General features: G+C 64.5%; 4 protein-coding genes across 5 annotated transcripts; 1 reads left to right on the top strand and 3 right to left on the bottom strand.

Annotated features, from left to right (window-relative positions):
• The first annotated feature begins 22 nt into the window (after positions 1-22).
• CTXN1 (cortexin 1) lies at positions 23-2,107 on the top strand. Its single transcript, XM_057709339.1, has 2 exons — positions 23-663; positions 1,031-2,107. The coding sequence occupies exon 2, from the start codon at positions 1,051-1,053 to the stop codon at positions 1,297-1,299; it is 249 nt and encodes an 82-aa protein (XP_057565322.1). The 5' UTR covers positions 23-663; positions 1,031-1,050; the 3' UTR covers positions 1,300-2,107.
• A 1,356-nt stretch (positions 2,108-3,463) lies between these two features.
• SNAPC2 (small nuclear RNA activating complex polypeptide 2) lies at positions 3,464-7,727 on the bottom strand. The gene is made up of 6 exons (XM_057708827.1): positions 7,661-7,727; positions 6,024-6,253; positions 5,232-5,351; positions 4,820-4,888; positions 4,367-4,697; positions 3,464-4,265 (listed from the first exon to the last, which is right to left on the bottom strand). Exons 2-6 carry the CDS (start codon positions 6,204-6,206, stop codon positions 3,907-3,909), a joined length of 1,062 nt encoding a protein of 353 aa, XP_057564810.1. The 5' UTR covers positions 6,207-6,253; positions 7,661-7,727; the 3' UTR covers positions 3,464-3,906.
• On the bottom strand, positions 7,041-10,477 carry TGFBR3L (transforming growth factor beta receptor 3 like). The gene is made up of 7 exons (XM_057708830.1): positions 10,170-10,477; positions 9,058-9,194; positions 8,670-8,978; positions 8,201-8,327; positions 7,940-8,098; positions 7,661-7,733; positions 7,041-7,176 (listed from the first exon to the last, which is right to left on the bottom strand). Exons 1-6 carry the CDS (start codon positions 10,237-10,239, stop codon positions 7,666-7,668), a joined length of 870 nt encoding a protein of 289 aa, XP_057564813.1. The 5' UTR covers positions 10,240-10,477; the 3' UTR covers positions 7,041-7,176; positions 7,661-7,665.
• A 151-nt stretch (positions 10,478-10,628) lies between these two features.
• On the bottom strand, positions 10,629-20,596 carry MAP2K7 (mitogen-activated protein kinase kinase 7). Of its 2 annotated transcripts, XM_057708828.1 has the most exons (12): positions 20,324-20,596; positions 18,311-18,358; positions 15,175-15,316; positions 14,940-15,006; positions 14,710-14,823; positions 14,518-14,637; positions 14,297-14,404; positions 14,026-14,205; positions 13,845-13,925; positions 13,579-13,721; positions 13,018-13,063; positions 10,629-12,890 (listed from the first exon to the last, which is right to left on the bottom strand). In XM_057708828.1, the coding sequence occupies exons 1-12, from the start codon at positions 20,445-20,447 to the stop codon at positions 12,756-12,758; spliced, it is 1,308 nt and encodes a 435-aa protein (XP_057564811.1). In that variant the 5' UTR covers positions 20,448-20,596; the 3' UTR covers positions 10,629-12,755. The 2 variants fall into 2 exon arrangements, with proteins under 2 accessions (XP_057564811.1, XP_057564812.1); XM_057708829.1 differs by lacking the exon at positions 18,311-18,358.
• Between the last annotated feature and the right edge of the window lie 1,068 nt (positions 20,597-21,664).

Genomic DNA, 21,664 nt, shown 5'->3' with positions numbered 1-21,664 from the left:
GGTCATGGGGAAGTGGTCATGGTCACTGAAGGAACTGTAACAGAAGAGGGAGAGGACCCTGCCGACCCTGGGTACGTTGGGGGATGGGGACCGAGACAAGAAAAGCTACGGAGGTTTTCACCGACCTGGTTGGAGTCTTGAGGGTTGGGGTCCTGGGGCTGGAGGGTCTTGAGTGCCCTATGAGTTTGGGGGCCATTGGGATCCCCCAAACAGGGAATCTGAGGGGTCAGTTGCAGAGGAGAATGGGGGTATGGTAGCTGAAGGGCTGGGAGATTTGGGGGTGTTTGTGGGGATGTAAAGGCGAGATCCTCAGTGCGCAGGGGTCTCTGGGCCGTGTGGTCGTCCCTGCGCCTGGGGGCGGGGCCAGGTTCTCCCGGAGGGCGGGGCGGGGTCGCTGGCGCGAGCGCCGCTCCCTGCGCAGCCTCCGCCCCCCGCGGCGGCCCCGCCCCCGTCGCCATGGGAACAGCCGCGGCGGCCCGGCTCGCGCGCTGCTCGCCTGCCTCGGTCTCCGCCGCTCCAGGGGCGGGTGGGGTGGGCAGAGCCCGGGCCGCCGCCGCCGCCGCGGCCGCCGGGGAGAGGCCAGGAGCGGAGCGGTTGCGGGCCTCGGAAGACAGCGCGGCTGCTGGGCGCTTGGTCCCGGTCCCGGTCCCGGTCGAGGCCAGGGTGAGGGGCGCGGCGGGGAGGGCGCGGGGGCGGTGGGGGAGGGGGTCCCCAGGACGCCAGAACAAAGGGAGCAGGGCGGGGGAGCCGGGTCTCGCCCCCGCCACGCCGCCCGGGCCTCGCGTTCGCACCTGTTGTACGCGGGCTGGCCGGGTCGGGGTTTCCTCTCCCGGCTCTTAGCGTCCCCACCTGCGCGCACGCCCGGAGTTGGGTGCCCGCGGGCCAGGCATGGGCGTAGCCCGGGGACAGAGGCGCGGGCGGGGGCTGGGGCTCGGCAGGGTAGTGGGGGAGGCGGCGGGAGGGGACGCCGCGGGGGCGCGGGAGGGCGCAGTCTCATCCCCGCGCCGCGGGCGGGTCCCCTCCTCCGCAGGGCGCGCGGCGATGTGAGCCATGAGTGCGACGTGGACGCTATCCCCCGAGCCGCTGCCGCCGTCGACGGGGCCCCCGGCGGGCGCGGGCCTGGACGCGGAGCAGCGCACCGTGTTCGCCTTCGTGCTGTGCCTGCTCGTGGTGCTCGTGCTGCTGATGGTGCGCTGCGTGCGTATCCTGCTCGACCCCTACAGCCGCATGCCCGCCTCGTCCTGGACCGACCACAAGGAGGCGCTCGAGCGCGGGCAGTTCGACTACGCGCTGGTCTGAGCGGAGTGGCGCCCCCGGCCGGCCCTCCGCGGGGACTCTCTCCCCGGGCGGGTCCAACGCGGCGCCGCCAGGCCTGGACCCCGCTCAGGATCCTGCCCCCCGAGCCCGCAGCCCGAGGGGAGAGGGCGTTCGGAGAAGCCCCACCCCTCCCCGCTCAGACCCCTTGCATCTTCCCTCCCGGCCAGGCCGGAGCCCCACTTCGTGCCTTTATCCCGCCCTGTCCTCTCTCCATAACTCACCGGCCTGGCTGGCCCCCGACTCTAAAGCCCGGGTGGGAAGAGGTCTCCCGCTGCTCCGCCCCCAGCGTGTAGGTGGCTCTGCTCTTGTCCTGCCGCCGAGCATGAGTGTCACGTCCGCTCCTGGATTCTGGGACCCCCGTGTCCTTTTCCCTCCCTCCCCTGCCTTCCGGCCACCCTCACTCCCCTGCTGCCCGCCCCCCGTAAGTGTTGAGCCCCTCCTCGGGCTCCGGCCCTGCGGGGCAGGCTCTCCTGGGCCCACGGGGTGGACGCTGCATACCAATATGCCCTGCGCGGCCTGCCCCGGAGACAGAGCCTGAAGAGCGACAATGGCTGCTGTCCAGGATGCGTGGCTCATTCCATGGGGAGAGAGCGCAGACAGGCTCCCTCCCGCCCCCAGCCCAGGCCCCAGTTCAGGTCAGCGCGCCCCTCCCTCCCTCACCACCTCTGGCCCTCCTGCCACCTCCCCCATCCCTCCTGCCACCACCCCCTCCCCAGGCCCTCCCCTTGCTTTGTCACTCCTCCCTGCCTCTGAGCCCATGGTGTAAATAAAAGCTATTATTGAGCGCTTACTGCATGCCAAGCAGCGTGCTGAGGTAGCGCCTCCTGCACTCGGCCTGTTCTCTTTTCAGGAGCCTGTTAGCATCCTTATTCTACAGGCCAGGGGATTGGGGTCCAGGCAGGTTGAGTGACTTGCCCATTGCTGGCTTCTAGCCAGGCTAGATTTTGAACCCAGGGCTGACTTCTGCACACTCTTAACAGCTGCCCAGGGCTGAGAAGCACCCAGATGCACGCTCTGGGGGACTGCGGCGGAACCATCTCCATCCCCCTTGCTCCAGGAACAGCCAAGACCACCCTTCTTTGCCTTGACTTGGGGAGAGTTTGGGGGCCGTGGAATGGACTTAGCTTGGTAGGGGGCCAAGATGGGGGTGCCCTCAGCCAGCCCTGGAGATCATCTCCAAGAACTGGCACTGTGACCACACCTGCAGCCCCAAACCTCTCTGACCTGGTCCCTCCATCCCACCATCAAACTGCGCACTTTGGAAAACTGCGGGTCTGGTGCTGTGGGGCTCTAGTCATGGAGTGGGCTGGCTCCGCTCCACGGCCCGCCTAGGAGATGTGTTGTGCGCCTCAGGGGAGCCGTGTGCAGTGTGTGTGGGGAGAAACGAGTGCTGCTATAAAAGGAAGGCTGTATGAATGCACAGGCTCTATGAACAGAAAATTCACCAGCTCTCAGAGGACTGTTTAGACTTGGGGGAAGGCGGTACCGTAGGAGGACACCTGGTTCCCCCACCCACCCTCACCAACCTGCCCCTGAATCCACACCCTCGGAGGCTGAGGGGGGGGCCCGTGCAGGGAGACCCAGCAGCACCTCCAGGAATTTTCAGTGTTTGGCAGCAGCCAGGACCCTAGCCCCTCCTCTACCCACCTCTGCTCCCCCTTCCCTGCTCCTAAGGCCCCTCCAGCTCTCCCTCCCCCACTTGCTTCCCCAAGGTCACCTCAGGGTCTCACTTCCCTCCCTCCAAGTTCCTGCCACATGGGCAGCCCACCCTTAACCCATCCTTGGCCAGGGGCATGGCTCCCCCAACCTGGCCTCCCCCTACCCTCACTCTGCTGGCTTCGCCCTTCCATCTGTATGATGGAAGGTCATCGGGCTCTGAAAACCTCCTCCTGACACCAGTCAGGCTCAGGCCTAGACCCTCCAAACAATCACCAAGGGTCCCCTCACAGCCAAGCTAAGGTCACTGCAGATGGCACCAGACCAGACCTGGTGCAGCGGCCTTTACTGACAACTGCACCCTTCTCCCTGGCATGTCCCCCCCCCCCCCCCCCGTCCCCAAGCTATGGCTCCCTACCTCTGATTCTCCCTCTAACACTTGGGCCCCCTCCCACCTTTAACCCACAGGAGAAAGAGAACCAGGGGGATGGACAAGAACTTTATTCACCATAACAGGATACAGACTTCAGAAGGGATGAGGAACCAGTGGGGGTAGTATTTGACCGTGGTTTTAGCCCAGCCGCCTGGCTGGAACCCCCCCACCCCAGTTCTATGGCTGAACCCCTCCTTGTACAACTGTGCTTCCGTTTCTTTTTGGCCGCGTCTTGTTGCTTGTGGGATTTTAGTTCAGGGACTGAACCCAGGCCCGGGCCCTCAACAGTGAGAGCATGAAGTCCTAACCACTGGACGGCCAGGGAATTCCCTGTGCTTCCATTTCTGAGACCCCCCCACTGTATGGAGCATCTTAAAGACCACCTTGTACTGCACGCTGCATCAGGGACCTTCCACCATGACAACCCCGTGCCAGCCCTAGCAGGACTGAGGGCCTGGGGGCTCACCGATGTCTGCTGTGTCTTCTGCCTGCCGGGCCCCTCACCTTGCAGAGGTGGCTGCCTGGCCCAGAAGCTCCAGGGGTACCAGGAATGGGTTCAGGGGGCAGATACCAGCTGCTTGCCAAGTGGATATCGGTTCGCTGGGCCCAGCATTCTCAGGGGCCTGAGGTGTAGCCTGGTCAGCCTCCTCTTGTCCCGTGGAACCTCTCCCGCTATCCTCAGCCCCGGACCCTGTCCCGCCATCCTCAGCCCCAGACCCCAGGCCCCCATTGGCAGGGTCAGGCTGGGGGGCCGTCAGGTGTAGGTACATATCTGACATATGTTCAACCAGGGCAGCACAGGGTAGGTGGGACAACTCCTCCGGAAGTGCCATGAGCAGGTCAAGGACCACAGCTGACTCTGGTGATGGACAGAAAGGGGATGGGTGAGGGGAGGATGGGCCCGGAGACTCCCACGACCAGTGACTCCCACCCCCAGATCGCCGGCCTCTCCCTTCTCACCAGCTGCGGAAAGCTCGGGGCCTTGGCCACCACGGGAGATGGACGACAGGTACTTGTAGATCTTCTCGAAGTCCACAGAAAAGTCTCCCTCAGCAGATGGGCCAGCCAGGGACTCAGAAGATGCCTCAGGGGCAGGGCCTTGTGTCTTGGGGGCGGGGCCAGGAGTCTCCTGCCCTCCCGGGGCCTCAGGGGCGGGGCCATGAGCCTCAGGGCCCTGGACCTCCTGCCCTCCAGGGGCGCTCAGGAGCAGTAGCTTTCCACGAGCCTGTGTGGGCTTGGGAGGCTTGGAGTGCAGGAGGCTGCTGGGCTCCGTGGCCGCGATGGTGAGCACCTGTCAGGTACAGATATCAGGGAGGGAAAGGCAGAAGTCTCCCCATGGGCTACTCCCCTGCCCTGCAGGAGGCAGCCTTCCAGCCCCGGGACACCCCCATCCTGCCTGGGGGATGGCTGTACCTGTGAGAAAGCTACAGTCAGGGGCTCCTCGAGCGGGCCTGTTATCTTCTCAGCCAGATCCATCCACACCTGGGTAGAGCAACCAAAAGGTACTTAGGGATCAACCCTCAAGAGTGCCCCAAGCCGGGGGACTTTCCTGGTGGTCCAGTGGGTAAGACTCTGCGCTCCCAATGCAGGGGGCCAGAGTTCGATCCCTGGTCGGGGAACTAGAGCCCGGAAGCCACAATTAAGAAGTCCGTGTGCTGCAATTAAAAGACCCCGCATGCCGCAACTAAGACCGGGAGCAACCAAAATAAATAAATATTAAAAAAAAAAAAGTCCTACCCCTCCTGGGGTTCCCTTGACCAGGTTATCTCCCAACGCCCCCCTCATTCCCCAGGGGCCGGCTCTGGGGAGGCTTGCCCCGCCTCACCTCAATGGGGGCCGGGGTCTGTGTTTCCTGGCGCCTTGGACCCTGTGGTCCACCTGGATGCATCCTCTGAATGGCCTCCCGGGCCGCTCGGCCCTTGAGCTGCCGGAGAAAGTCCTGGATCTGGGGAAGTGAGAGGAGGAGGCCAATGGATCTTCTAGAAGCCCAGGGCTAGGCAGTCCACTGCCTGCTCCAGGGCCGGCCACTGCTCCCTAGCCTCCCCCTGGCCCGGGGTTAAGGGTCATAGGGACTCTGCACGGGGGTCTCGGGCCAAGGCCCCAGGTGTGACCCGCTTCCTGACAAAGATGTAAGGCCCAGGCCGGCTCCGGCTGCTCGCCGCAGCCAGGGCCCACAACCGTGCTGAGGACTACTCGTCACCTACCCGCTTCGTCCACTGCGCCCCATTTGCTGCCTCTCACTTCAACCTCATTCCCGCCCAATCCCGCTGCGCCTTCCACCCAGTCCCGGGCCACCGCTCTCAGAGTTCGCCCCGCCCCTCAGCCTCCCGCGGCACTGCCTCTTCTCCGCCCCGCCCCTCGGCTCACTCTGTCCCGCCCTCGCCCCGCCCTCAGCTCCTCGCAGGCACAGGAGGCCCAGCCTCGCTCTAGTCCCACCTCCGGCGTTCTTCCGGTTCCTCAACCTCGCCCCCGCCTCACCCTCGAGCCGCCCACTCCAAGGCCCCGCCCCCAAGCCGCACTCTGATCCCGCCCACTCCCAGGGCCCGCCCCCCCGCGCCGTCTCCGGACACATCCTGGCCCCGCCTCCAGCCTCGCTCCCATCCCCGACCCCTCTCACCTCGGCCTCGCTCCGGCCCGGCAGCTCCCGGGCCAGCTCGGCGGCATCCGGCTCCGGCTGGCCCCGACGCGCCTGCAGCAGTCGTAACAGCTGCCGCTTCTCGCGGGGGCTCCAGGCCACTGGGCCGATCACCTCACCAAGATAGCGCGCCGGGGCCGCTCGCCGCCGCTGCGGGGGCTTCATGCCGGTGAGGCGGGTGAGGGCGGTGTCGTCATTCTGGGCCGCTTTCCCTGGTGGGCGGGGCTACGGTGGCTGCTGGGGCCAAAAGACCCCGCGCGGAGGCAGAAGCAGATGGGGGCGTGGCTCTGTGTTTGCGGGCCGAAGGGACCGGCCTCCCTGGGAAGTGATAGACTGGCACCTAACTGAGGCGGGCGCGAGCGAGATCCCCTGTCCACATTCCATCTCATTCGTGAACTGGAGCCTAGACCTTAGATTTTGGGCACTCCCTCCATTCCAAGACTAAGTCTTGTGAAACTCCTGTTATGTGCTTTGCAGCTAAGAGCCTGGGCTGTGGGGTTGGCAAGTGACTGATGAGCAAGCGGTTTTGCCTTGCTGAGCCTCAGTTTCCTCAACCGTAAAATGGAGCTACTAGTCCCGCCCTTGTCTATGCTCTGGGGAGGGAGGAGCTCGAACAGGAGGGATTTAAGGACCTTTAGGCTAGACGGAGAGGAGACTGAAGCAGAGGCCTGAGCTCGAGGCCCTAGCGAGGGCAGGGTCCGGGCGGTGGGAGTGGAGAGAGAAGTCCTGGCTTTGGGAAGGCAGGTGGGCCTGTGCAGTGGTGGAGGAGGAGACGAGGCTTACTTAAAATTTAAGCTGGTGGGTTGGGTGTCCGCTTTTTGTTTGGGACAAAATGCCCTTGGGGCTCCCCTGGGTGGTATTTGCACACGTATAGAAGGGCGTGTGAGCCCCACCCCTCCAGTGTGGACCACTTCCAACCCGGAACTCCCACCCCGCGCCATGCGCACACGCAGACTACAGATCGCCGCAGTTCAGGTCAGAGGTTTATTTTGAGCCCAGGTGGGAGGGTGGGAGGAGGAGCAAGGGGTGGGGCGGGGCGCAGGGATCTTAGCCCCATGGAGTCCCAGGTCCTGGCGGGCCTGGTTCGAGGCCGTGGCTGCTGTGTTCTCCGGACCTTGTTGGGAGCGCGCCATCTCTGGAGAGGGGCAACTCAGGCTTAACGGGGGAGAGGACACTACGGCAGGTCACCCACTTCCCAACCGATCACTGGCCGACCCATCACAGTCTGTGTGCCGGGGTAAGGGTGGGTGCTAGGTCTGAAACCCGAATTTTCCTTGTCTAGTGCCTGTCTGAGGTGTTGAGGTCTTTCTTACAACACTAAGCCCGCAGTCGGCCGCGGTTCCCCCACTACGGGAGTTCGAATCCCAGCGCCACCAAATTTTGTGACCTTTGGCAAGTTAATTTCACAGAGTGCCTCATTTTTTAATCTCTGTTATGGAGATTGTAAGAGTGTCTACCTGAAGGTTGTTACAAGTATTAATATGCGTGAAACGTTTGGAACTCCGCCTGGCAGAGAGAACACGCTATGAAGAGCCGTTATCACCACCTCGCCTCCCTCCTCCATCTGTCCCACCGGCCCCCACGTTACACTCCCTCTCCTCCCTTCCCCCAGCACTTACCTGCATCACTGGGGCCTCCTGGGCGGGGGGCTGCTGGGCGAGGCTCTCGGGGGCGGGCCAGGGGGTGGGGGCGCTGGAGAGGAGAGGCAGACTGAGTAGTAGGGGTTGCTGCGCGCTGGGCCGGGGCAAGGGCGCCCCCTGGGGACCAGCTGCGAGCGTAGCGGGGGCAGGTCTAGGGATGGTCAGGCCCGAGCAGGCTGGGATCGCCGCGACCCGGGGTCCGGACGCGCGGGGATAGGCTGCGGCCAGGCGGAGATCCCGGCGGGCGGAGGTTGGTACCTGAGTGCGCGCAGACGAGGCCGAGCCCGGCGGCCAGAGCGGCGCCCAGAACGAAGGCGGCCAACAAAAGCGCCACCACCGGCGCGGGTTCCAGGATCCCCGGGCCCGGCGCGGGAGGCTCGGGGCGCATGGCTCTGCCGGGGACGCCCTTGGGTGGCCCTGTGAGTAGTACAACGCTGAGACTGGGCTCAGGCCTCATATGTCCTCCCCATACCCCTTCCCGACCCCAGAGACTCCCGCGGAGGACTACTGCGAGCTCACTGGGGGGCAGCCGCGGCACCGTGACCACTATGGGCTGCGTCAGCGTGTGCAGGTGGGGGCTGTCGGCACCCGGGCTCTCATCGCTGCCACCGCCGGCGCCCGCGCACGCCTCATCCTGAGGCAGACACTGGGAGGAGGGGGAGGCAAGAGGCGGGGCGTCAGGACCCCGGCTCCAAGGGCTGGTCCCTGGATCTCCCAAGACATCTAAGTGTCCAGCACTATACTGCAACCAGGTGTTGCATCACTACACCCCTGGAAATCCAGCCCCTTTGGACGTTCCTGCGCCCAACCCCAGCCAGAGACCGAGTGCCTACTCCCAGTTTCGAGGTACTTTCGCCCACAGGTCCAAAAGCGCCCAGATCCTCGGATCCCCAAATCCTAAGACGCTTCTCCCTCAGATGCCAGAGGCACTTGTGCGCTGCCCCCGAAGGGCCCAGGCGCCCAGATTCCCGGCCCTGTGCCCACGCACCGGCGACGGTGGAGGCAGCGTTAGAGGCACAGGCGTCCGGCGGGTTCCCCGGAGACGGCGACAGCGGCTCAGCTGGCAGTGCAGGAACTGCACAGAGGCGTTGAAGACCGGGCGCAGGCGGAAGCTGAAGCGCGCGGGGCGGGCGGCACCCGGGAGCGGCCGCGGTGGCGGGAAGGCGACCGAGGAGTCTGCGGGGCAGCCACCGCGCAGCAGCGCCAGGGAGGGGCCCGGGGTCGGGCGTGAGGACGGTGTCACCGAGCAGCGGTGCAGGGCCAAGCCCCAGCGCGCGGAGGGGCGGGCCAGGGCCGCCTGTGGGGGCGGGGTCGCGGTCAGGGTCAGCCGCCCCCACCGGCCCCTACCCGGTCTCGGGGCGCCCCCGCGTCGGTACCTGCACAAACACGCGGCTGTCGGCCGGGACCTCGAGCGGTCCCGCGCGGCGCGGGAAGACGTCCTCCGCGTCCGACAGCTCCAGACTGAAAAGGGGTCGACGCCCCCAGGGCCCAGGCGCCGCGGGGAACGGGGGCGCTGGGGGGGAGAAAGGGTGGCACAGGGGAAGGAGAACGCGCTGTCCCTTAGGCCCCCTGGCAAGTGAGCCAAACTCCGCTGCCTTTGGAAAAGGGATGCAGTTGTGGTGGAGGGTTCACCTGCACACGTCTCCGCGCCAGCCGAAAAGCTGCCGCGATGTACCCCCTTGGAGACCCCAGGCACGTACCAGCCAAGCCCCTCAGCCTGGGCGCAAAGCTGCACCTTCCTGGCGAGGAGCTCCCTTCCCAGACCTGAATCTCTCCAACCGCAGCGGTCGAAGGAATCCCTGGCCGGGGAAGGGGTCGAGGGGCACCTGATGGTGGAGGGTTACCCTGGGTCAGGTCAGAGATCCTCCCCTTCTGGATTTTGAACAACCCCCTCCCACCCCACCCTGGCCAGGGGCTACTCTAGGGCCACAACAGGGCCGTGTGGGGGGACGGTGCTGGCCCCACCTTTTCCTTTCTAAGGGGAGGGGAGAAATACAAGGTGCTCTCTCCTCAGCCTTTGGGCATCATGGAAGCCCAGCTTACCCACCAGGGTCTAGGGCTTTCCCTTTGAGTTCCTCACTCCCAGGATAAGAGCAGCAGCAGCGAAGGGCAGAGGCACACGGGAGCCCCCACTGGGGTGTGTGATCACACACACACACACAGCACACTGACACAGACATCTGCCTCCAAGAGGCACTCAGCTGAGGTCCTTGCCAAAGGATGTTCTCAAACGTCCAGCACAGCGCACACACTCGTTTCCCAAAAGCATTTGCACGGACTGCTCCCTTCCCACAGCCCCTGGCCTCACTGTGGCTGCAGGGTACTTTGAAGAAACCAGGGATCCAAGAGAACCTGGAAAATGGGGGACAAGGCAGACCCCACCTCCCACCCCCCCGTTCCCCCAGGCGGGGTGGATGTGAGGTTCCACTGAGAAAAGGCAACACAGGAATGGGAGCGTGCAGGGCCACGTCCCCTTGCCCATACATACCAGGTGGCTCGCTGGGCAAGGTGGTCGTCCCCGGGAGCAGGGCCAGCAGCAGGAGCGCGGTGCCCAGCATGCTGGACCAGCTGAGGCTGCACCCGGGCCTACCAGGTGGGCAGGCAGCCCTGGCCTTGGCAGGGTGACCACTTCAGGAGGCAGGGAGCGGGGGCGGTGGACTGATGGGCCGACATCGGAGCCGACACCCAAGGCCTGCCAGGGATTAAGGGCTCTCCCGACAGACCTGCGGCTATTGGGTTGGGGGCAGGTCCCTCACACTGGCCATTAGCCACAGGGCAAGTCACTACAAACACCAGCTCCCAGCCCCGCCTCAGTCTCCAGTCGCTGCAGAGGCTTAATTCACCAGAATGGTCCCCATACTCCCACCCCCAAGGTCAGGGCTCAAAACCCCTTCCCCCACCAGCCTGCCAGGTCCTGCCAGGCTCACAACACACCACAGACTCAGTGGAAGAAGAGGGAGGGGTTTTATTCTCAAGCCTCTAAGGATTTACAAACAAGGGAGTTTCCTTTTAAAAAGGGATGGGGCAATACTGGTGGCCTGAGAAGGGGTCGTGGGCCAACGGGCTGGGCCAGGCCACCTCAGGCCCCTGCCTGCCCACTTCGCCCTCTGCCTGGTGGAGAGGGATGGCTGGTGGCTGGTGACTGGTGACGTGGGGATGGTGGGGGGGGGGACATGGGAGAGGCAGGAGGGAAGAAGAGGCTCCCATTGAACACTGAAGGGGGGGAGGGGGGAAATGGGCGGACACACGCTTACAAAACAGAAAATAAAGTTAAATAAAAATAAACCCAGGCAGCTGGGCTCACGCCTGTTGCAGCCCTTGGGGCTGGCCACGCAACCTTCCCGGCTACCCACAAAGGCCCCCGTGGCTGGGCCTGGCGAAGGAGGGTGGGGGCCAGGCCTACTGGCCCCGAACCTTGCCCCCCCCCCACAAGGGGACTGGAGCAAGAGAAGGTGGCCACCCCCAGGAGTTGGGGGAGGTGCAGAGAAAAGATGACTTCGAGTACTTTTTAAACATGCGGCATTTTGTGACTATCCTAGCAGTAACTAGAGTCAGTGAGATAGATGGAGGGTACAGTGACGCCTAGTCTAGATTGCTTCAGCTACATCCAGCGAGGTTCCTCACCTTTGGTGTTGGTTGGTTTTTGTGGGTTTTTTTTTTTTTTCCATTTTTTTTGTTTGTTTGTTTTGTTATTTTGTTTTGTCATCCACTTGATTTGCATGCAACACCAACAAAAAGGAAACACACCCCCTCCTGCTCTGGCTGCTCCCCGGGCCTCAGGGAGGGCTGGGGACTGGCCAGCTCTGGGTGAGTCGAGGGGTGCTCAGGGCCACTACGAGGGCGTGACTGCCTCCACACGCCCAGCCCCTGGCCTGCCCCACCTCTGTCCCTGTCACACGTCCTCAAACCCCCACATCCACTCCACGCACCCTCAGTCCCTGCCTCCCTGGGCCCCACGGCCGCCGCTCCCGTCACCCATTCCCTCCGCCGCCTCCCTGCCGCACCAGCGCCTGCCACCCTCCACCACGCCCCACACCTGCCTTCCCTGAAGGCCACCCTGTGTGGCCATGGCCCACTGGGCTCCCTCCACACCCCCTGAGGTCCTCAACTCACCCCTGCAAGCTGTGGCCAGTCTCCAGCCCCGAGGGAGGCGCCCTCCCCCAGAGCCCACCTTTGGGACTAGTCTCTCCCGGGCGGTGGCCCAGGCCCCCAGGGCTCGGCCCCCAGCCCCAGCCCCCCAGCGCCCGCGGGCCGTCAGGGGGCTGCCACCACAAGCAGCTAAACATGACTTTGGTAAAAGTTTCTGAAGGTACCGACAAACCCCATGAGAACAAGCTCTTCTCCTCCCCCCACCCCCCAAACACCCCACCAAGTACAATAAAATACAATAAACTCCAAAAAGGACCCCCTGAGATCAAAAAGAGAGCGAAAGAGACCCGCCCGGGTCCGGCTGCAGTCACAACGTCCAGCCTGCCTGCCTGGGGCAAGGACGCCAGCCGACTGACTCATGGCTTGCTGGAGACCTACGTGGACCTGAGGGTCCTGCCGGGGGTGGCAGGGCCTGGGCCTGGGCCTGGGCCAGGAGAAAGGCAGAGGCAGGGAGGGAGACAGGGAAAGCCAGAGAGGTAGAGAGGGAGGTGACAGAGAGAGGGAGACGGAGCCAGGGCGCATGTGCGTGGGAGGAGGCGGTGGGGACAGCGCGGTGTGGCAGGGTGCGGGACAGGCGGCTCTCTCCCGGCCCCTGGGGGCCGCCCCAGCCCAGAGGTTACAACTGAATAAATAGCGAGTCTGCTCTAGGCCTGCTGTCTTCCGGTTCACAGTGTCTGTCGGGGGGACGCGTACGGCCGGCTGATCCCGGGACGGGAAGGGCTGGGGCCGGGCGGGCCCTTCTGTCCATGGCTGGCGGGCAGGGAGTCGGGGGTGGGTTGGTGCCCCCTACTTTCTGTCCTCAGCCCTCGGCGGCCGTCCAGGTCCCAGGGCTCCCCTGGCGGGCAGCTGGGTGGCCGGGTGGGGAAGGGGGGGGCCCGTGGCCACGCCCCCAGCCCCTGGCGGGCTGGCCGCCGCCGCTGCGCGGCTACCTGAAGAAGGGCAGGTGGTGCTGACTCAGGACCCCGCTTGTCCGCGGCGACTCGGTCTTCGCCATGACATCCTTGAACCAGGACGCCACATCCACCTCCAGCGTCTCGTAGCGCTTGATGAAGCTGTGTTCCTGTGGGGCCCAAGGGGAGGGGGGGCACTTAGGACCAGGGCATCTTCCCTGCTGGCCTTGCTAAGGCCCACGGTCCAGTGGGGTGGGGGGCTTAAGATGGGTGCTGGGAGGGGCCCTGGGTACTCACAAGTAGCTTATTATACTTTGGTCTCTTCCTGTGATCTTTAGTAAGGCTGGAGGCAAAGGAGGAAAGGAAGAGAAATGCAAGGATGAGAGCCTGGGGTGGGGTGGGGGTGCCTGGTCGCCCTCCTGGCTGAGTCAGGTCTGCCAGATCTGTGGGCAGAAGCCTGCACCCTCCCAGCCTTGCACTGACAGAGGGCCCCGGGCCCACACTCAGGCCCCCCACCTGTGACAGGAGCCCGACATGCACTGTGAGACACCCACGGGAGAGGTGGCTGGGCTCCATGGGAGGCTCCAGTGTGGACGTCCTGCTTGCACGACTCTGCTCACTGGTGCGGACACTCAGAGCCCCTAGCCCTGGGGCACCCCTGCTCGCCTGACAAATACCTCCCGGGCCAGGTGTCCCCTCAGGCGGAGTCCAAATCCAACTCACAGCTCCCAGGACTCGGACTCCAGCTCCTGTCTGCAGCCCCCACTCCCATCCCAGGGCCCCTCTCCCCTCCCCAGTGGCCTGAGCCTCCCAGACCTGACTTCACCCTGCCTCCCAGAGCGGAGAGCGGGGTCTCACCAGTCTTTGACGAAGGACTGAAAATCTCCCGAGAAGCCCATGTGACCGGGCAGGAGCGGGGGTTCTTCCTGTAGGACTTTGGTGAGGACCTCAAAGTCCGTCTTGCAGTTCTTGTAGGGAAACTGTCCTGTTGCCAGCTCCACCTGGGAGAGAGATGGGCAGGGCTGGGCCGGCCGAGGACGGGGTCCTGCCCTTTCCCACTGCCTGCCTCCGTACCCTGAGAAGATCCCCACCCCCAGCCTCCAAAAGTAGGGGCCCCAACTCACCAAGGAGATTCCCAGGCTCCACACATCGGCCCGGATGTCGTAGTCGGGCTTGGTGGGATCTGGGGGGTCGATGCGCTCGGGCTGCCGATGGGAAGTGGGAGAGGGTGGATGTACCCCTGTGGCTGGAACAGGTGCACCGCCCCTCACGCCCGCCTGCCAGACGCTGCTGGGCCCCACTCACAGCCATGTAGGCGGCACAGCCCGCACTCCGCGTCTTGGCCTTGGAGTCGACCAGGCGGCCGCTGATGCCGAAGTCGCAGAGCTTGATCTGGCCCCGCTCGTCCAGCAGGATGTTGGAGGGCTTGACGTCGCGGTGGATCACACCGTGCTTCTCCTTTAGGTAGTAGAGCGCCTTCACGATCTGCAGCGTGGGTGGAGGAGGGCATTGGTGATGGCGGGGTCGGGGCCTGGGGGCAGCCGCCTGCCCACCGGCACCCCGCCCAGCCGCTCACCGCCACCGTCATCTTGCCCAGGATCCTCTCAGGGATGGGGCCCTGCATCCGCTTCTTGAGCTTCTCGGCGCACGTGCCCATGAGCTCCATGGCGATGAAGACATCCGTCTGTGGGGACAGCAGGCCGTGGCTGGGGGCGGTGGCTGTACCTTCCTGCCCACCCCAGACAGGCTCGGGTCCCGGGGGGCAGGGGTCGGGACGGGGGCCCGGCACCGGCTCACGTTGGTGATGAAGGTCCCGAAGCACTGCACGATATAGGGGCAGTCGTGGCTCTTGAGCACCACGTCCAGGTCCATGAGGATCCGCTTGTTCTCTTCCTTGTTTCCCGAGCGCCGCATTTGCTGCACGGGACAGCGGGGGCCTTAGCGCCTAGCCTGGGGTGTGGGGCCCACCCGGGGCGGGGGCGGGCTCACCTTGACAGCGATCACGTGGCCCGTCTTCCGGAATCGCATCTTCCACACCTGGCCGCAGGTGCCGCTGCCCATCTCCCCCAGGTTCTCCAGGTCGTTGATTTCCGCCTGGTAGCGCTGGCGAGGAGAGCCAGGGCTGGGGGTCCACTGGGCCTCTGCCGTCCACCCCCAGCCCGGACCCACCCGCTGCGTTCTGCCCCCCCTCCCTGGGGGGACAATGGGAAGGGTGGTACCTGGCCCCCGATAGTCAGGTAGCCCGTCTGCTTCATGATCTCCTGCAGCTTCTGGTCGATCTCGATGCTGAGGGGACAGGGAGTGGGTGCCGGCGGGTGGGGGTCCTGACCAACCTGAGGCCACCCCAGCCCCCAACACACAGGGGTTCCACAGGGCTCACCAGTTCTTCCCTGAGGCTGCCACCCCCACCCCCTCGACCTCCCGACCCTCCCACCGGCTGCCCCAGCAGCTCACCTCTCCATGCTACGGGGCGTGAACACGGCTGACGGGAGCCCCAGCATGTGGCGGGGCCGGGCGGGGGGCGTGGGGTGCTGCGGGGAGCCCTCGGAGGACGGTGAGCGGCTGCCCCCGTCGTTGGCCAGCGGGAGCTGCAGGGCTGGGGGGGTGAGAACCAGGGGTGGGGAGGGGGTTAGCTCCCAGCTGGCCCCAGCTCCAGGGCCTGGCACCGTCATCTTCCCCTCCCTGGCGCCCCTCAGGTAGGCTGGCACAGCCCCCTGCCCTGCTGGGCTGGAGGAGCTCCCCGCTCCCAGACCACTCTTAGGGTGCCTTCTCCCACCCCACACCCCCCGGACCTTGACCTGGAAGGGCTTGAGGTGGGCTGGTGGTAGAGGGTCCCCAGAGGCTGAGGGTTCACCCCCAAGTCTCTCCTGACAGAGAACGGAGGCCCAAAGGCTGATGGTGTGCCTTGGGCAGGCAACCTCCCTGCTGTGTCCCTTTCCTCCCCACCTCTGCCCAGGAAGCAGGCCCAGGACCACCGCACCCACACCCTGGACCATGCAAGGTAGGAATGCCTGCTGGGATCAGCCCAAACTCTGGCGCTGTGGGCAGCATTGAAGTTGGCTGGACCACCCTGGGGAGAGAGTGGGCGAGGGACCCAGGCTTCCAACTGCCTTGCCCGACATTCTGTTTCAGGGTCAGGAAGGTCCACCCTCTGGCCACTGGGCTCATCTGTGACCCTCCCGGCCCGGCCTGCAGAGCTAGGGCCAACGGGGCAGGGCCAGGACCCCAGGCTGGGCCTGTGTCCTCCAGGTGTGGAGATCCAGGTGGCACAGCCCCTCCAGGGGCTGGTGGGACTTGGGGGGTGGCGGCTGGGCCAGGCGGGGAGTTTGGTTCTTTCCAGAAGCCTGCATGCGGACAGCCTGGGCATGCTACAGGCAGGCGGGCAGGCAGCGAGCAGGCAGCGGGCACCCCAGGACGGGCAGGCGGCGTTAGGGGACAGGAGGGCAGGAGACAGACAGACAGGAGCTGAGACTTGGGGCCCAGCTGCCCAGAGGAGGCGCTGCAGAGAGAGGCCGGAGAGGAGCCTGGGACAGGAGAGCAGGTTCCCGGAGGGGTGAGGCGCCTCCTGGCTGGGCAGGGCCACAGGGTGGGGAGCAGAGGCCAGGGTGGCCCTGGAAGTGACAGATGACCCTCCAGTGACTCCTTGACACCCCGAGGCCCTGGCATTCAGCCTCCAGAAGGGAGCCCCTGGCTGGGGAGGCCTTGGGCTACAAGTACCTCCCAGGGTCACCTTCTCTGAGAGAGTGGGCCGGGAGCCAGGGGCCTGCAATTCTCCACAGCCCTCAGCTGACACCCCCTCCTCTCTCTCCACACCTCTGGCGCGGCCCACCTCTCCTCCCATGGTTCTCCAGGCACCTGCTGACATAGGCCCAGTGACCAGTGACTAGAAACAGGTGCGGCCCCTGGTGCCTGGGCACTTTGCTTACCCTGCTGGCCCTCGCCCCTGACCGCAGCCACAATGAGGGGCAGGTCTACGAGCCTGGCCTGCAGTCCTAGGAGGGCCTGGTGGGAGCGATGAACGAGTTCTGGGAACCCCGGGACCCCCAGGGGACGTGGCCAGGCCCCGTCCCCTCCACTGGCCTGGAGGCCTCTCTTCCCGTGCTCTCCCTGCTGCTCTGCTCTACCATGGCCAGAATTCCAGTCCTACTCCCTCCCTCTTTGGCTGGACAACCTCTAGAGCGCCTGAGAACCCCTGAGCTCCCCCTGCACTGGGACCCTGGATCCCTGTCAGGTTCAGGTACCCTGGGGGCATCAGGGCCCCCCTTCTGGGTGAGGACCACACCCCTCCCCTCCCCACAGCTCTCAGTGCGCTGCCCTCCCGCACACAATCCACTGGGCCCTCTGAGGGCTGCCCCAGAGTCTGGGGCCAAGGCTGTGGGGGGACAGAGGCTTCCAGCTGGCCGCACAAACTGAAGCACGGTAGGTGTCTGAGGGGAACTGGTGCAGGGTGGCTAAGGTGGGCTGGGGGGAGGTATACAAAAAACCCTGAGAACAGAGATCACAGAGGTGGTGCTGGGCCCACGGCAGGTCAGGAGGGCAGTGTGAGAGCAAGAAGCTGAAGGGGAGAGAGAAGGCAAAAATGAAAGAGAGAGAGAACGAGAGAGGACACAGGGCTGGCCTGGGGTTGGGGGGGACATGCGGCCATCAGGAGCCACAGATGTACCAGGCTGTCAGCCAACACGCACACATGCACACACACAGGGCATGGCACAAATCCACACACATGCAAACGGGGAGACAACACACCTCAGGGCCCCCAACAGAGCCACAGGACCCCTCACTTTCCTATACACACACGCACCCCTTCCCAACCTAGTCCCGCTTACACAGGACCCTCACCCCGTCTCTCTCACCCCTCACCCCCCCCACCAGGCACATCCCACACCCACCTGCTCCCAGACCCACTGGCACCTGCCCTCTGGCCCTGGGGAGGCTGTTTCCTCTACTTCCATCCCTGCGCTCCCCCGACCTCCCCAGGAGACTCTGCTCAAATCCCACCTCCTCCAGAGAGTTCCCAGCTGCCCCTCACCCGGCACAACCTGCAACCTGCTCCGTGGGCCTTCCCTCCAAGGTGCCAGGGCCTCCTCCACTTCTCCCTGCCCGGAGGCCCTCAGGGCTCATCGCCCTCCCACCCCCAGGGGAGCACCGGCCCCGCGAGAAGAGGGGCTCCGCCCACGGAGCGACACGGGTTTGCGGAGCCGCTGAGGCAGCAAGCGCAGAGCCCAACTCTCCCTCCCTCCACTCACGCACACGCCTGCAGGCACACGCACGGACACTCGTGACCCCCTCGGCAGGCGACAGACTCCCGGCCAGCGAGGGAGCCTGTTTCCTCCTCCAGGGAGTCCAAACCTGAGCCCGAGAGGCAAGGAGGGGCGGGAGGTGAGAGGACACAGAGGAAGTGGCCGGATGGGCCGGACGTTGACGGTGTGGATGGAGAGAGTGAGGGTGAGGGGGGATGCGCATGCGCACGCGCACACGCACACACGGAGCATGGAGGAAGGGCGGGAGGGGGGGATGGCATTCTGCGGCCGGGGCAGCGGTTAGGTCAATGGTGCAGAAGTCCAAGCAGCGATGATAAAAAGGCTGGTACCTGCTCGCTGGGACGGGGCAGGAGCAGGGCTTAGAGTGATCACAATAACTGGATGGGGAAAAGGAAGAAAAAAAAAAAAAACAACACCACGATAAATCACAACAGAAACAACTGATTTGTCCAAAAGAAAAGAAATCAAACCATAACGAGGAGGAGGGGGAGGCACACGGCACCAAACTGCAGAAATGGGTAGAAACCGACAGAGATGGGAGGACTGGGAGGATGGGATGGAGCTGACAGACACAGACGCCTGGAGGGGGGCTCCCCGGGGCCTGCTCGCCATGGGCCTCACCGTGCCTCGCTCTGCATTTGGGACGGCCACCCCGCAAGGCACCCTAGGCCCCATACCCGAGCCTGTCTCCTCCACGCTGGGGATGGAGGGGGAGCAGCGCTACAGAACTCAGCAGGGACCCTCCAGACCTGGCCAGGCTTCCTACCCCAGGCAGTGTCCAACGCCAGCACTGCTGCCTCGGGGGGTTTTTCTGGGTCCTCAAGAGACGCCCCCCCCCCCCCCCCCCCCGTGAGGAACCCACACGGACCCAGGTCAGAAGAGGGAGGTTGGGGCATGGACCCTACAGAAGGATGGGGGGTCCAGCTGGGGAAGCAGGGAATAGTGCGGGTACCCAGATGAGGAGATGTCTTCACCTTCCTGTCAGGGTGACCCCACAGGCAGCTATATAAGCCACAAGAGTCATATCAGAGGGGATAAAAAGGAGGGCAATTTGCTGGGTCAAGAGAGACACAGAAAGCGTGTGTGTGTTGGGGGGGGGGGGGCACTTCCCCGGTGGTCCAGTGGTTAGTTAAGACTGCATTTCCAATGCAAGGGGCGCAGGTTCCATCCTTAGTTGGGGAACTAAGATCCCACATACTGCAAGGGGGCGGGGGGGGGGGAGAAAAAAAAAAGCCACGTGTGGGGGCTGCTGTTCATCAGGTCTGTAGGAAGGAGAAAAATCTGACTCCCTCTGAGCTTCGAGGATTTGGGGAGGGGGTTCTGTAGGACATTACAAGGAGATCAGACGTGGTCCTGATAATCCCAGGCCAGCTGTGGGTGTTGGGGGGCAGCTCGGGACTCCAGGTGACAAGATGCCAGGGAGACAGGCACTGAGATTGTGGGATCAGAAAGGAGGTGTATTTGCGCTGGGATGCCTAGATAGCGTCGCACTGACCTCGGGTGTCCCTAGGCTGGGTGTGTGTGGGTGTGGGGGAAAGGGGAAGTCACCTGAGTTAAGATGACAAAGTTGCCACGCTTGTGAGTTACGTGTGTATTGCTGGAGGAGCCAGAAAAATGGTGGCAATGAAACTAGTCAGAGGAGTATGAAGGAGCCTGGGGTATGTGGGTAAACTGTATGGGGGGGTGGTGCTGCTGAGCCCAACGACAAGATCCCAGAGAGGTAAGAAGGGAGCACCAGACACAATCACAGGCGTGGTTATATATGGTCAAGTGACCTCAGGTGTCCCCAGGCCAGGTGAGCGTGTGTGAGCCTGAGTGGATCATCTGCTGAATCCGGATGACAAGGACCCAGGCGCGGAGCTGGGGGGGTGGGGGGGAAGGGGCGGGAGAGAGGGCGGAGTCTCTTGACACAGTCACTGAAATGGCGGGAGTGGAACCAACTGGTGAAGAGGGATGTGTACATTTTTGCAGAGAACTTGGATGTGGTCACGGTCGCATGGAGTAGGAGGAGCAAGGTTCAGAGTAGGTGACAGGCTCCGAGAATCCCAGGGATTGGGGGCGGGTCATCAGGTGGGGGGCCTCGCCTGGAGCCGGGTAATTAGGCTCCCAGGCCCCGTAAGGGGGAACCCCCAGGCAGGGGGAGGGCTTCCGAGAGCCCACGGGCCCCACGCCCCCCGGGTCACCGTGCCCCTCTCCCCGCGAGCCGACAGCGGAGAAAGGGGCGGAGAAAAGGAGGAGCAAGAGCGCCCCGGAAGCGGGGGCGGGGCCTGGCGGCGGGGGCGGGTCCTCCAGCGGCGCGCGCCCCGCCCCGCCCGCCCCCTCCCCCACGCCGCCGTGCTTACTGGGCCTGGGCCGCTGGGGGCTGATATCCAGGTTGAGGTCGATCCTCCGCCGGGCCTCGCGGTTCTCCTGCTTCAGCTTTGCTTCCAGGCGGGACAGCTTCTGCTCCAGGGAGGACGCCGCCATCTTCCCCGCCGCCGCCGCCGCCGCGCACCGCCCGGCCGCCCGTCAGTCCGGCAGACAAACACCGCACTGCGCCTGCGCTCGGATGACCCCGCTGAGCCGCCGTCTCGCTCCGCACGGCGCATGCCCGCGGCGCGCACCCGCCCTTCCCGCGTGCGAACCTCCGCGCGTGCGTGCTTCGTCCCAGCCGGAGGGATGACGCCGCCTAGAGCTCGCGGCTGGCAACGTGCAAGCCTCCCAGTATGATGCGCATGCGCGAATTCCCGAGCACGCCGGCAAGAGGCGCTGTGTGGAAACCCGCTCACCAGTCGGCTAAGAGCGGTGGGCGGAGAAAGCAGCGCGCAAGCGTACAGAGGGGGAGACGAAGTCATGCGCGTGGCGTGTGCTGCGCATGCGCATCCGTGGCTTTTTTTTTTTTTTTCTTCTTCCCCCTGTGTCGGTGTCACCGGTGGTCGCCAAGGCTGTGTGTCCTCAGCCTCGTTCTTTCTCTTCCCGGCTTGGCCCTCGCTGGCACCCACGCGCATTCGGAACTGCCTTTCTCGTCTCGGACATCAGGATCCCTGTTATGCATGCTTGCTGCCTCCTCACCATAATTAGGCACCCGTGGGAAGCCCTTTCCATTTCAGCAGGCTCAGGGTTGGCCGAGGACACGCGGGATGGGCCACTGTCAGGGCCCTGGGAATCCAGCAGCGTGACCTCTGCCCTCGGCGACGGAGGTGGGGGGGGTGGGGCCCAGGTCAAGGCCAGAGAGTTCCAAGTCGGACTTGCTTGGGACATTTTAAGACTTCCCTCATTTGCCCTGCCCCCAGAATTTGCGCCCAGCTCCTGGACAGTGCAGAGGATAGGCCCAGGGGTTTGGTGCCTCGTAGCTGATGCCTCGGCAGCCTACACATTTTCTTTAACTGGACTGAAGAGTGCTGGGGAAATGTGCCCATCTGGAACCCTGGGGTCCCCCGGAGCGCAGCGTGCCTCTGCTCGCTCGTGCCAGGAGGAGGCTCGCATTTTGCAGACACCATGGAGGTGGCCATCCTTGGACGTCAGGGTCGGGCAGGCTGTGCCCTGCCTGCTTTAACACAGGAACACTGTGATGGGCGTTGAAGGCCTGTGGGGACTCCTCTGGTGACGAGTTACTGGTGGAGCAGGGAAGGTAGAGGAAGAGCAGTTCTCCAGGAAAAAAGCTAGGCAGACAATGCCACCTGATTTCTCCTGGTTAGCTGAGG

This window comes from Hippopotamus amphibius, chromosome 15 (genome assembly GCF_030028045.1).
Source record: "Hippopotamus amphibius kiboko isolate mHipAmp2 chromosome 15, mHipAmp2.hap2, whole genome shotgun sequence".
Taxonomy (NCBI): Eukaryota; Metazoa; Chordata; class Mammalia; order Artiodactyla; family Hippopotamidae; genus Hippopotamus; species Hippopotamus amphibius.
Note: the sequence above shows the minus strand (reverse complement) of the source record. Positions and strands in the feature narration are given on the sequence as shown.